At 36.9% G+C, this 15,713-nt stretch overlaps 1 protein-coding gene and 1 long non-coding RNA gene across 2 annotated transcripts in view; one reads left to right on the plus strand and one right to left on the minus strand.

The window, feature by feature from the left end:
* Window positions 1-15,713, minus strand: part of LOC145687324 (uncharacterized) — a 213,524-nt gene that overhangs the window by 113,321 nt on the left and 84,490 nt on the right. The window contains exon 5 of the mRNA XM_081760782.1: window positions 2,198-2,341. Coding sequence (XP_081616908.1) covers window positions 2,198-2,341 — 144 coding nt within the window. The remainder of the gene's footprint in view (window positions 1-2,197; window positions 2,342-15,713) is intronic.
* The window catches only part of LOC145688245 (uncharacterized), a 64,053-nt gene continuing 51,116 nt past the window's right edge, over window positions 2,777-15,713 (plus strand). The window contains exons 1-2 of the long non-coding RNA XR_014131862.1: window positions 2,777-3,217; window positions 8,985-9,128. This is a non-coding gene — a long non-coding RNA (uncharacterized LOC145688245). The remainder of the gene's footprint in view (window positions 3,218-8,984; window positions 9,129-15,713) is intronic.

Here is a 15,713-nt window from a genome sequence, read left to right on the forward strand (position 1 = left end):
TTCTGTTTAGGGTGACTTTCTTTTACGAATGTCTTGACAACACAGGAAATATTTTTGGGAAAAAAATTAGAATTGAGATGTTATCTTGACCACAGTGAGGACAATTACCTAAATTATTGATTCATTATATGACGCACAGAATTTTTCTTCGGAAAAACTAAAAAAGTAGAAGCTTTGTGAAATTAAATCGAAAACTTTCTAAAGAGGCTAATTGTGATACTTGACTTTTATTATTTACTAGATTTAGGTTTGCTTTATCTTTCGTAGTAGTTTATCAACCACATATGTTGTTTATAGCATACAAGTAGATTATTAATGACCAAGTGAAAAAAGAAAGAAAAGAACATTTTTCCTATACTACATAAAGACGCATATAGCTACATTATGAGTCTACAGCGTCGCTAGTGCCACCTTAGCGACGGTCCGCTGAATTATGAAAAGTGATCACACTTTTTGTTCTACTTACTATGAATGTTCTTCAACATTTTTGGGGGGTAATACTTACGCTTTTACTAACAGCATTTTAGTTATTCACTTATTGTTTAATTTCCTTGTAGCCTCAAAGTGACCAAAACTTAACATAGATAAAAACTACCTAAATAAGAAAAGATAGTGGTTACAAAATGCAATTAATAATGGGATAATAAAAGTATTGTGCCATTGTGTCTATTCCATATTGAGCAATACCATCACTTCAACGAATGGAATATTGGATACTACATAGAATATGGCAGTTTTGCGCTTTTCTTTCCTGATGATTTGATACATTTTAATCCTTGATGCTTCCTTTTTTTTCCCTCTCTCTCCTACTTTCGAGTACCATAACAAACGTACCGAAGGAAAGCCGAAAATCAAAATCGCAAATGAACTGTAAAGCGTTGTTTCACTGATAAAGTGCAAACCAAACCTCTATCAGAGTGCACAGAATTAACCATGAACTAATTTGATAGAAGTATGAGGGGTTGTTTGGTAAGTAACTGTGACTACCATTAAAGAAAATAATGTTGAGTTTTTTAAGGTACTTTATATTTGTATATTAGTTCTCTCCAAGTTCAACGGATTTGTCCAAACATTTCTCCAGCTTCGCGATTCCTTCGAGGAAATGGGTTTCTTCGACGCTTTCAAAATAATCCTTTATTTCCTATATGGCCCCATTCATTTAGCTCAAATTTTCGTCCTGTCAGGAAAGTCTAGGAGTTTCTAAAATAGATGGTAGTCAGAGGGAGTTAGATTTTTGTTAATAAGCGAGATACGGAAGCAGTTCAAATCCCAGCTTGGTCAATTTTGGCTCAGCGACACGGCTTGAAAGCACCATGTTGAAAATCATGACTCCGCGAGTTTCTTCGTTACTGCTGCTTAAAAACTGTTGCCATCGTCTTTCCAGCAGAATTAACGAATTACGCCTTTTTTGAATCCAGTTCGCTATGCGCGATCTATTGTCTTGACTGCTACTTTGTTTTCAGGATATGGTGGTATATCCAGTTTTCGTCCATTGTCACAAAACGACATAAAAACTCTACTCGATTCTTCTCAAACACTTGCAAAATTTTCGCATGCGAATTCTCTTTTGTTCAGGAGTAAGCAAACGCGTCACTCATCTTGCACGAAGTTATCTCATGTGCAATTCATTAAGCAAAATGAAGTGAACCTGCTCAACTGAGATGCTTATGCTTCTGTTAACTCGCGCGCATTTACTCGTCTATCGGATAAAACCAAAACATGAACTTTATCGAGGATTTCGGGTGTCACAGCTAATTTCTGGGCTCCAGGACGTGGTGCATCTTCAATGCTTGTTTCTCCATGCTTAAACTCGTTTACTCACAGTGGAACAGTTTCATAGGAAGCCATGAACCTCCTAATGTAGGTAAAATCTTCTCATGAATTCTCTGTTGTTGTTTTCCACTTAAAAAAAAAAAAAAAAAAAGGACTTCCAATTTTATCCATTTTTGACTGTTATTCGAAATGACGTCAGTGTCACCCATTAATATGAAACCAACTTATTCATCAAACCGCCCTCGCATGTTTAAACGTCAATATTAATAAAAATATATATATATAACTGAATACGAAATACTGGGAAGCGAAAATAAATACATAAATATAAGTGAGAAACAAGAAAAGAAAAAGCTTTGCTAATCAGGACATGATTTCAACACTATGAAGTAATATTAAAAGAAAATAAATCAATATTGCTCACTTTTAGGTTAGAAATGGAATTTTGACCAGTAATTTGGTCTTGGATAATCTGATGTGAACATTTCTCTTCATCTTCACTTAGTAAATCAAGTATTACATCCTGGTAGAGTTCACAACAGTATCCTGAAATCTCGAAACTCCAATCCTGAAATTATATGTAGAAAACTTTATCACATAATTTTAACAACATTAAAGCTCTAAATCTAATTTGTATCAAACAAAAGAAAATAATTCTGATGAAAGGTTTTATAGGTGGTTCGAGAAATTACTAACAAGTAGCGGAAGTTGTATCACAATACTTATGTTTTGGAACCATATCGATTCTACATCTACACAACAGATTTTGGAGAGTACTAACTACTGGAAATTATTCCCATATCCAGCCTTATTCCGTGGATATTTCTATAAGATGTTAACAAATCTATATAAAAATGTATATATGTATATTCCAGCATAACTGTGGAACGCCTGGAGCAATTAACCAAATTTGGAACTACATATTAACTTATTAAATATGAGAGAGAGAGAGAGAGAGTGAGAGAGAGAGAGTGTGAGTGTATATATATATATATATCCCAGATAGCACGAATACTTGCGGCAAATTTTTGCTTCGTTTAGTGGAGCAAACAATCTGAAAGTTTGCGAAGGCAAAATTTCTTAATATTTATTAAAAGCTTTCAATATGATCTGCAAATTTTCACTGATTTGAAAATATAAATTCACCACTGCAATTAACTTGCATCTTTTTTGAAAATATAGCATTGAGTTTGCCGTCGCAAACAGTTTGCAACTCTGTAAAAAACTTGTTTCGAAAATTTGCTGAAAGCAAATACGCTGGTGCAGAAAACATCATTTCCGCTTCCTGTTTTGCTAGCTGGTTCCAAACAAACGTATATACATACGAACCTTGAACAAACCAGCTTACAGCGGGTTGTATAAGAAGTTTACATGGTACTCGCCTTTTGAAAATGAATTGTTTCGCTTACGGATGTCAATTTTCCAAATGGAAGAAAATCTGCAGGTAAGTGCTGTTAAAATTATTATCTTACAAGTGCAACAAAATGTTATCCATACTGCCATTGAATAAGATACCAGCACTATTGAATAGTACTTTTGTTTAGCAGGTATTACTATACGTTAATTAAGTTGACCTGTGTTTAGAGCAGAAGGGTCCAGCCAATTTTTCTTTTAAGAAAAATAATCGGTGATTTCTGTTGACATTAGCGTAGTTGATATTAGATTATGTGGTCAATGTTCCGTTAAGGGGGTCCAGTGTTTTGACACCACTTCTTTCTATTGATTTTTTGTTTGATTACATAATATAACGTTATATTAGGTTAGGTTAGGTCAGGTTAGCTTAAGGGGGTCCAGTGTAGATTTGGACCCCCATAACGGAACATGGACCATTTAGTTTAGGTATAAGTATAACACAACCAGCGAACGAGTGCGGGCGGCCGGTTTTGGAACTAAAATACAAGCAGCAGTGTTTCTAACCGGACTACTTGTAATCAATCTATCACAGTTCTTTCTGTCTTGTTCGTAATAAACCACTTCACGCATATGCTCAAGTCAGGGACGGAGCGTTCGGGGTCTTGAGTAAGAAAATTCTTTTGCACTGACATCATATTCGGATGTACTTCAAAAATTAGGTGAGAGAGAGAGAGAGCTGATAATCTTTCACCACCACCCTCCTAACCGTCTCCCCAGGGGTCCTGGGTCCACCCCCTGATTGAGATGGTGCATAAAAATAATTTTGTCTAATCTCTGTCATTATTTAGCATGGTTTAGTAATTTAAAAAAAAAGATATTTCTGCCACATTTTGAAAACTTTCAAATAAAGTTTTCAAAATGTGGCAGAAATATCGTTTTTTTAAAAAAAAATACTAAACCATGCTAAATAATGACAGGGATTAGACAAAGTTATTTTTATGTACCATCTCAATCAGGGGTGGACCCAGGACCTCTGGGGAGACGGTTAGAAGTGTTGCATTTACGGCGGAGGGGGAGTGGTTAAAATGGGGTGTCTGATAATTGAAGGTTCCTTATAACTCCAGCAAAATTCAGGCAAAATCTCTGAATTACGTAAAAAAGAAAACATACAAAATACATTTTCAGGATAACTCTTACAGCCATTACGTTATTCTAAGATTAATGTTACTTCTGAAATTGATTAGAGCGAATATGTATTTTAATAACAAAACCACTTTCATAAGTTTTTCGAAGTATCAAGTTTGAAAAGAAGTTTGTCTTCCATTGTTATCTCATTGCTCAAAGATACCGGTGATGAAGTAATTGGCTGGAAATCAATCGGCTGTTTCTTACATCAATTTATAAAGAAGTTGAGTGCCAATGTTAGATATGTCAGTTCAGTATTTTTTAAAAAGCCACCCAACCTCTTGCAACCATGCGTAGCGCATTTTAATACTTACACTTGAAATAAAAATACAACTGAATCAAGACGATTGACTTTGCCTTTGAATTTCATATGTGAATAACAATATAGGATTTTCAGATAGAGGACTGGGAGGAGCAGGTTTTATTAAACAAGACCGTACATCTGATATGTTTGAACTATAGGCAACTTGTGTTTGCGGGCTAACCTCAGTCCTCTGAAGTCAATCGACAAATACCTTTAAGATGTTCAACAGAATAACGTATCAGCATTATTATGTACTACAGACACAAATATAACACTAGACTCCCAAGTTTCAAAATTATATTGTGTGTGAAAACAGTTAGTAGATTTAATTCTTTGTGGCCTGATAGCTAAAACCTGAAAGAAATTCAGAGTTAGTCCAGAGGTAATTTCTTTCCTCATAAATAAAATTTATTGTGTGCTGAAGCAATGATACTTACTCTTACACTACCCATACGCTGATGTTTTATCAATACTTTTATTCGAACTCTACCAAAGGGCTGGATTTCTATAATGATCCTAAAAGAAGGGTGCACTGAACCAAATTGTACAAATCAATCCCTAAAGGCAAGCTATCCAATCCCATAAATCTTTAAAAAAATGAAGGAAAAATTTCTTCACTCCTTTCCCCCCAAAGGGTTCACATTTCCCGAACAAAAAAAAATGAAATTTCTTTATTTTAACGTCCCATGATTATGTTGTTTATGCTACAGGAGACAGATGATTAATGAAAGTGAAGGATTGTAAAATTAAATTTTGTTCTCTCAATGGGAATCAAACCCAGAACCACATACGATAAAAGCACATGCGCTGGCCAATAGACCAGCGGAAAGACTTTCACAGTTCTCGAGAGGAAACGATTCGAGATTCTTCCCTAGCTAAAACTCGAAAAAATAATTTATTTGTCAATCGATAAACATACACTTAAACAGCAACATCATGAGCCTTAACCTTAACTTGATTTAAACTTACAGTTACAAGATATTGCGCAAAACTCTAAGCTATCAACCCAAAGTTAATCTTTTAGTCACTGCCATTGTCATTCCTGCGTTTTACAGGCTGCTACTGTTTTATAATGAAATCGAATAAAACGTAATCAATTTTTATACAATCTGCTTAATACACGGTAGAAGCTCACTGAACTGTCAATTGTGCTATGTTGTTCTTAAATTGGTAATTTCCATTCATAAATCACTATTCACAATACATCTGCATTACTTTAGGGATGGTTCACTACAATACATACATAAGTTACGGCGTTTTTTATTAAGCGTAAAGAGATTAGACTATGCACATCATCTAAACTGCAACTTTAAAAAACCGTTGGATACACTGCAAAATGAAACTCTCCGCTCCCCTGTCCTACCGCGCTTGCCAAGAAACTGATGTAAACACAACAGCAGCGCCATCCTCCCAAAACCGCACAGCTATCCTGGTCAGGTTATACTTGCATCAACCCATTTCTCCTGTAAATTATGTTGTTTACGTACTTCTGGAACCCTCCTGCTAAACATGTCGCATTAAGTTAATTAATCTATTATATTAACATGCTTACTACTCACAGATTGTGTTGAAATGTGTTCAAATACAGTCAACGAGGATTTTTCTTTAATAAAACAATTGAGAGAAACATCTGAAAAACAGTAGTTACTTCTGTATTACTCGAGCAGACGGGTCTACCAAATTTTGACATATTCCTAACAGTTTCAGGTTAGGTTAAAGCTTTGTATTTCTTTTAACAGAATGCATGAATGGTCTCTAACCGAGTCAGTGTAGGAGCACAGCAGGTCCGTATGGACCAGGCGCGTCAGCGACGAGGGGTATACGCATACTTGTATTATTACTCAAAATTCATTTCAATATGTTGTGCACTGACAGTTCACGAAAAATGTTTCCCATTATATTTTACCTATAAATTATCTATTTTGGTAAAACTGTCTGCTCGAGTGAACCCGTTACTTGGTCGTAGACTATTTCCCACTATTTGCACTTTTTTTGTGATAACAATTTGCACTTGAACGGTACAGATTTAAAATGTGAGGACACTGAAATTTTAATGTACAGTCTGAATAGTATTGAAGGGAAGAGTAATGTTTAAGGAATTTATGTATGTAAACAGAGAACATGTAGAGAACTGGCAGGATCTTAAAAGCCTTAGTGGGTGGTAATCGGAACTGTCCGAACAATCATATCCTCTTACTAGTGACATTGTAACTTAACTTATGTTCAACGACGTTGCCACAGCTTTGGTCCCCATTACACTGTGATTAATGGCTTACACATTGGGTTCTTTCTTTCTATATGGAGAAGGGGGAAATTCAGCTAGCTTGAATTTCTTGGCAACATCGGATTTCGGAGAAAATGTTTGTTTTACTACCATGTAGTGGGAGGAGAAGGTTAATAGGTCAATTTTCCATACCTCCCCCAAGGTTTTTAAGAAGTTTCTAAAACTGTATGTCGCCCTTGAGCATAGAAGCTGGGAAGGTTCTGGATCGCTGGCCCCTACGTATATGTTAGTAGCTAGATTGGTTTCTTTTTTGTACCAAAGCTCTACTGAATGCACATAGTATTGCTGAGCGAGCGATAGCGAGTAAAGGTAGGTTAATAGCCCGTAGATTACGTTGTTTTCTATATTTTACAATGCAGTGTAAAAGGTGGACAGCGGGGGTATGTTTAGTACAAGGGATCCAGAAGCACGTAAAAAACACAGAATTTACAGGAGAAATGAGTGATGCAAGTACTTAGACGTAACATAACGTAATCAAATCTAACCTAACCTACGATAAACTAACTTAAGCTAACCTGAACTAACCTAAACTAACGTAATATTAATAGAAATAAGCGAAATTCTATCATTTTTTTTTGGGGGGGGGGAATTATGCGGGACTCCTACACTTATATAACATAAACTAAACTAACCTAACCTAACTTAAACTAACCAACCCTACCCTAAACTAACCGAATGTGAACAGAAATTACCAAAATTGTATCATTTTTTAGAGAAAAGAGCTGGGCCCCTTCTGCTAAACATAGGCCGGACAGCGTTCTAGAACCCTGTCGAACATGCCAATAGTGAACACTTAACATAGGTTGGTTTGTAAGTTTTGCACTTGTCTTCTTTACTGCGTGTACCAACTTCGCTGCTGCTTTCTGCAGTTGAATCTACGCCCGGACCTACTAGTTTCGCCGTGCCTTTTGAACCGCATAGGTAGAAATCCGGTTCGTCTTCTTGTTATGAGTATTCGTTTTAATGACTTTCAAATATTTTAATTGATAATATATAAATGTATAGACCTATTGACTTCAGAGTGAAAGTTCTATAGGAATTATAAAGCTGTAAACTCCTAGTAAGAAGGCACCAACCTAATAAGTTTAGAATGAACTAGGCGATGATTGTTGAAATAATTTTACTTTTTTAAACATAATTATTGGGTCTTGTTTCGTAGAGAGCATAATTCGGCGGAACCTTACTAAAGTTTGGGTTAAGTTTCGCAGAAAAGGTTCAGAATTACCAACAATTAGCATGGAGACTAATTTAACTATATTTTTTATTACACGACACACCGAAGGAGGTTCGAATCACAGCATACGAAATGAAATGAAATTTCTTTACGTATGTGACTAAGAAATTGCTGCCATATTGGAACTACTTGTCTCGGTACATACTTCATCCATGTATTGTACATGATGACACGCGCAAATCACAAATAGTCTTGTTAAAACTGAGTTTAAAGCTATTGAATAACTTATACTACACTGCGTTTCTTCATACCAACGAAATGAAAATCAGGTAAATTACTGTTTTACCTGTAAATTTTGGTAATTTATCTGAATTCTGGACCCTTTCTGCAAACACTTTACCCATGAAGTTCTTCCGTGGCGTCAGTAGTTGTAGTAGTAGGTTGGCATAAAGTTCCCTAGACGGCATGCTCCAAGTTATATGAATAGTGACTGCTATTATTAAACAGAACAGAACTTACCTTGACCTAAGGTAAACCAACCTATTACTACCATCAATAAAACTGTTGGCTGGTTGCGATCTGTGGATTGTTTTTCAACACAAGTACTGTTTTGCCAATAGGTTTTCATGAAGAGTTAATTACTTCAATAATACCGGCAATTCCACTAGTGCCAGCATTTTTCTTCTCTCTTCTTTTATTCCACGAACCATGTATTGATCGTGATTTTTTTTTTTTTTTTTTTGGTCAGCCGCACAAGGAACAGATCCCTGTATACTGTGCGTGAAAACAGGCGTGCTTTACAGTAATCTTAATTATATTTTATTATCGAAGTATCTTCTGAAGATAGTTTTCATGGCTTCTCTTTCAGTTTATTTTATACTTAATTTATTCATATTTTTATATTTTCTAAGGAGGAAAGACCGGGAGCCAAACAATTTCTCAAGGCTTTGCAGTTGCCATTTCAAGGATGGAATGAAAAAGAATGGTCCTACTATATTTGAAAGAAATTTAAGCAAGTACTTCAATTTCACAGATCCTGAACGCACTGCAAGTAGGTATGAATGAAGTGTTTTGTTTTATTATATTAACAAATGAATTTCATTGCGTATATATGTGGATGACAATTGTAGTGATTACGGGTGGGGATGATAGAAGGAAAATTGTGGTATGGATAATTTCCTTACTTTACAATATTAAAGGGTTCACCTCCGGTGTTTGGGGCCCTGGTTCGATCCCAGCTCGCGCTGTGTGGACTTCGTGGTGGACAAAGACTGTGCTCGTGGGTTCTCCCATTTCCTCCCACTTTGTTCACTCCACCATTTCATTCATTTTTCATCATCAGCGTCTCCTTTAGCCTAAACGGCATAGTCATGAGACGTAAAACTTAAAGATTTCATTTTACAATATTAAAGGATAGCGTTAAACTAGTTTATACAAGTGTATAAACTTAGATTTTGGTTAATGCCATGTAGTAGTAGTTTTACGACTATATAGATTATAGACAAGGTGTCTACCAGTCTGGAAAACCTGGAAAAGTCAGGAAATTTGCAAAGTTTGGGAAGTCGGGGAAATATTAGGTAATTTTATAGGCATTTTGGAAATTTTAGTGTTAGGTTAAATTTATATAGCAAAATGGTGAATTTCTGCAGGAGAGTATAATTAAAACGACAACACCTAGATCATAGAATATAAAATCTCTTAGCAAATATCGTAGGAAAGTAAGCCACTGATTCGCAGCGGACACCACTTGTGTTTCACTGCTGCAGGGATCCGAGACGGTTTCAGTTGTGTGGTATGACGTTGCGGGCAGTAGCGGCGCTAGGCTTGTAATAGTAGGGGCAAGAGAGGAGCCAAGAAGAATTTTGGGGAAGCGAAACATCCACGCCTGTTTTGCTTTGAATATTATTATCGATTGTACATATTATTATTATTCACCGTTCTACATAGAAAAATGGGGTAGCAAAGGGGGGGGGGAGGGCGAGAACAAATATTGGGTTGGCGGTCACTCCCAAGTGCGCGCCTGTGATGATATTACCGAGTGAGCGCGCATCGTACCCAGAATTCACTGCGCTACATCTACTGTGACAAAACAAGCGGGAAGTGAGAATCGAGAAAAGCCAATACATCAGGATCAGAGGACTCCAGAATAAACTCACTGGTCTCTTATCAGATATTTATATTGACCCAGACAGCCTGACGAGAGTAAGTACAGGGATATGATCGTTGAGTAAGTAGATAAATTGCAATATCGTTTGTCTGTGCGTTTATCGTTCGTAAGTTTTTTTTGGCAAGTAGCGAAAGATGTTTAGTGCTTGCCACTAAGAAAACACCGATCCACATTATAAAAATTTTGATGTTTCATAAAGTTAGGTTTCACTCTTTCTGTTGCCGGGTTCGCTTATAAGCAGATGATTTTACTAAATGGAATAGTTATTTATACATGTTGAATAGTCTGTGAATTTCGAAAAGGTACGAAGGACAGTTGTCGAAGCTACAAAAGTGTGTTAGCGGTTGTAGGCTGAGCAATGTAGCAAACAGTGGTTGGCTCTTCGCTGTTTCTCCGATGTCTCGCTCGCGTAAGTAATACGGTAATAGCTAATTCGTTAGTTGGCGTGCTGTCAATAATTGGTTACCAGTGAACTTCAAGAAAAATTATTAGAATACAGTTTAAGAACCGTTAGAGTATGATTTTTAACTGCCAATGCTGTCGGAGTTGGGTTAACTACTCAAGGAGGTTTTACGAAAGTAAAAATTTACAGGAGAAAGACTGTGTTAATATTGAACGGAGAGAAAGGACAACCTAACCTAACGTGATCTGATGTAACCGTAGAACATCGAAAAGAAAACGTATCACTTAGGAAAAATATCCGTAGAACCGTTGGTAATATACTAGATTAGTTCCCCATGCCATATAGCGTTGCCGACGATGCATATCAGTGTTTTTTGCTTTGTAGTGACGTTCACAGTCGCATACGAAGTATAAACACGTTCGTTCAAAGACACTTAAGGTAGGACGCCCCCTGTTAAACTTGCGCAAAAATCAAACAATTGACATGTGTTTTTAGCGCATAAATAAGATCGAGGGTTCCCCCAAAGCGAAAACTATAGAGGGACCTCCGCCCTTGTTTATGCGCTAAAAACACATGTCAATTGTTTGGTTTTTGCGCATGTTTAACATAGTGGGGTCCTACCTTAAGTGTCTTTGAAGGCAAGGTTCTAGAACACAGGTCCCCTCTTCCTATTTATCTGTAATCAAGACCGAAAACAACGTGCCCTGCGGGGCTCTAACCCGCCTACACTCGCTAACGATCGCTCGGCAATACTATATGAATTAAATATTAAGGTTTGGTTCAGAAAGGGCCCAACCTAGCTACTGACCTATGTGGGGGGACCTGTGTTTTAGAACCTTCCCGTCTTTGAACGTGTTTGTACTTCGTGTGTGCGACTGTGAACGTCACTACAAAGCAAAAAAACACTGATATACATTGTTGGCAACGCTATATGGCATGACACCCTAATCTGGTATATTACCGTTGTTTGAAGTAATGTGTGTTTTTAGAAAGCTCCCAACTAGGGAGGGGGGGGACACCACATTTAATACGCATAAACAATTGGAAGTGCTTCCCAATTGGAAGCTCTCTTTCTACGCATTTTTTAAAAATATAATGTAATAAGGAGCAAAGATGACTGGGAAAATATTTAGTATCGGCATCCTCTTTTTTTCTTCAACAAAACGTAGCTATAAAAGTAGAACAACAATTGCACGACAGGCAAAGTTAGGTTAGGTTACGTTAGCTAAAATTACGTATAGTTTTCTTTTTTGTTTATTTATACTACACAAACGAATATTACCAGCAATTAAACGAATATTACCAGCAATTAAACGGGTTGAATTTGTTACTGACAGACTTTCTTTTATTACTCTCAAGGGACGGTGGTGTGATATTATTGTTTTAAATGTACATGCTCCAACTGAAGATAAGGGTGACGATATAAAAGATAGTTTTTACGAAGAAGTGGAACGGATATTTGACCAACTCCCGCGATACCATATAAAGATTCTATTAGGGGATTTCAATGCGAAGGTAGGACGAGAGGATATTTTCAAACCGATCATAGGGAACGAAAGTTTGCATAAGGAAAGTAATGACAACGGTGTTAGACTCGTGAACTTTGCAACATCCAAAAACCTAATCGTAAAAAGTACAAAATTCCCACATCGCGACGTTCATAAATACACTTGGACATCACCAGACGGAAGAACACATAATCAAATTGATCACGTTTTAGTAGATAGAAGAAGGCAATCTAGCATAATTGACGTCCGGTCGTTTAGAGGGGCTGATTGTGACACTGATCACTACCTGGTAGTAGCGATAATACGGGAGAGGTTATCGTTCAATAAAGGTAATATTCAATGTCCGAAAACGGAGAGATTTAATTTAAAGAAATTAGAAGCGAGCCATGTAAGAAAGGAATACCAGATTGAAGTTTCGAATAGATTCTCGGTTTTAGAAGACTCGGAGTGCACTAGTGTTGAGGATACTTGGATTGAAATTAGAGATAGCATTAAAAGTTCAGCAGTAGAAAAATTGGGACACGCGGAAATATGTAGAAACAAACCATGGTTCGACCAAGAATGCATTAAACTAGCAGAGAAGAGAAAACAGGCAAAATTGCGGTGGCTACAAAATCCGAATGAAATAACTACACAAAATTTCGCAGCTATCAGGCGGGAAACTTCCAAAACTTTTAGAACAAAGAAACGCGATTTTTTGAAAGCTAAAATTAAGGAACTTGAAGATAATAGTAAAAATAAAAATATTCGGGACATGTATAAGGGGATTAACGAATTTAAGAAAGGCTATCAACCTCGTGCTTATATATTAAAGAAAGCTGACGGAACAGTCCTCACCGATACGGATAGCCTCTTAAATAGATGGAAAGATTTCTTTGATGATTTGCTGAACACGCAGCCAAAAACTAATGCGCGTGGAGAAAAGGAGATACACACCGCAGAACCGTATATTCCAGAACCCAATCGAATAGAAGTAGAAGCCGCTATAAAGAAATTAAAGAAACACAAATCTCCGGGTGTGGATGAAATTCCGGCTGAGTTAATTTTAGCTGGAGGCGAAAAATTGTGGAACAAGATACACAAACTCATTCTCCTTATCTGGAACAAGGAAGAATTGCCACAAGAATGGAAAGAATCAATCATTGTTCCAATTCACAAGAAAGGCGACAAAACTGACTGTAATAATTATCGAGGCATTTCTCTTCTGTCAACATCCTATAAAATCCTTTCAAATATTCTATTAGCAAGACTGACCCCATACGCAGATGAAATTATTGGAGATAATCAGTGCGGATTTAGACGAAATCGATCAACTATTGACCAAATATTTACCATTCGCCAAATACTCGAAAAAAAGTGGGAATACAATACGCCGGTACATCAACTATTTATTGATTTTAGAAAGGCTTACGATTCGGTTAGGAGAGAAACATTGTACAACGTTCTTACAGAACTTGGAATACCGAGAAAGCTAATTGGATTAATTAAGTTATGCTTAAGTGAATCCCAAAGTAAAGTCCGGGTAGGAAAATTTTTGTCCACGAGCTTTCACGTCGAAAATGGCCTGAAACAAGGAGATGCGTTGTCGCCATTATTATTTAACTTTGTGCTGGAATACGCTATAAGGAAAATCAAAGATAGCAACCAGGGCCTAGAGTTGAACGGCATTCATCAGGTGATGGCATACGCTGATGATGTAAATTTAATAGGGGATGATAGGAGAACAGTAGAAATAAATGCAGAGATCTTATTAAATGCTTGCAGGGACATGGGTTTAGAAGTAAATGCAGAGAAAACTAAATACATGGAAGTGCGTCGGGACCGTAATACTGCAAATTGTGGAGGCGTTAAAATATTAAATAATACTTTTGATAAAGTGGATACTTTCAAATATTTAGGATCAATATTAACAGACGAAAATCATATTCACGAAGAAATTAAATGCCGACTAAAAGCAGGGAATTCATGTTACTATTCGATTCAAAATCTCTTGTCGTCGCGAATTCTGTCGAAGAATTTGAAGCTTAAAATATATAAAACGATAATCATGCCTGTTGTTCTGTATGGTTGCGAAACATGGTCACTTACTCTGAGGGAAGAACATAGACTGAAAGTATTTGAGAACAAGATCCTGAGAAGAATATTCGGACCCAAGAGGAACGAGAATGGGGAATGGCGGAAACTTCATAACGAGGAACTACATAGTTTATACGGTTTACCCAACATTGTTAGGGTCGTCAAGTCTAGGAGGCTTAGGTGGGCAGGCCATGTAGCTAGAATGGAAGAAAGTAGAAACGCTTTCAAAGTCTTGACTGGAAGACCCATAGGAAAACGACCATTAGGAAGACCTAGGCGCAGATGGGAGGATAATATTAAGATGGATCTCGCAGAGATAGGAATACAAAGTAGAAACTGGATGCAGTTAGCTAAGGATAGAAGTCAGTGGAGAGCTTTTGTGAACGCGGCATTGAACCTCCGGGTTCCATAGGCCATAGAGTTAGTTAGTTAGTTAGTTATTTATACTAAGTAACGACAATGACTGTCACGTTGATTCACCTATAACCGCAATTTCGGAAATATAATTTGCGAAAAAAAAAAAAGTAAACCTGGCCACGTTGGTTATCATATGACCTCTACGAAAAATCAGTTTCAGATCTAGATTTTCCATTCGGTAAAAACAAACAGAAATATGACACGCGCCGTAGGCCATTTCCTTCCCATACTGCAATGCTTTTGCAAATGGTTCCAGCCGCCACAGGGTATCTTTGAGCTTTTCACGAAAATGTTGCCATGTTCAACACCATTTTTCACTTACAAAATGTATTTACAAAGCTTGAAACTCAAGTGTTTCAATATTTTGACTAAAACCGGGGTGATGATACTAAACTTATTCCGATGAATGAGAGAATGAGCTAAACTTTGCAATTAATGATAGAACTAGGCTTACTAAAATGAATATAGTGTATTAATGCTTGCAGGATTGCCATTGGAAAAGGCATTTATTCCGAAGTTGCCACACCGCTTCGTTAGGTTAGTTTAGAATACGTTAAGGTTAGGAAGCAAATTAGGTTAGATAGGTGGAGTTTCTTACCTCCATCTTTTGAATGGGCTGGCAACTACGCAATTTGACCTTTGCGAAAAGTGTAGAGCGCCAACTACTCATCGAGGGTTTTAAGTGACGGACTATCAAATAAACGAGGGTAACAGGGTTACCGCAACCTACTTTTTTATGTGTATAAGAAGAAACATAAAGGTCGACCCATGAAGTTTTGCGAGAAAATAAAACCTAGTCTTATTTTCGGAGAATCATTTGCTAAAGTAGCAACTTCCTGGCCTTAGTTCTTATCGTTACACATACTGTTTTGTACAAAGTAAAGATTTACCGAGCTACGGTTTATTTCTTGTTTAAGGGTGTAGACTAGTGCTGCCAGTTTAAAGTTGCTTTTTTCTTTCTTGCCAGTTTCTCATAAACGGAGGGACAAAATGTAACTTACTATGAACATAGAAAATGCAATTCTACATAAGAAAAATTCAAATTAGGGTAATCTTCAGTGTTGCCATC

This window comes from Thermobia domestica, chromosome 6 (genome assembly GCF_964235325.1).
Source record: "Thermobia domestica chromosome 6, izTheDome1.hap1.1, whole genome shotgun sequence".
NCBI lineage: Eukaryota > Metazoa > Arthropoda > Insecta > Zygentoma > Lepismatidae > Thermobia > Thermobia domestica.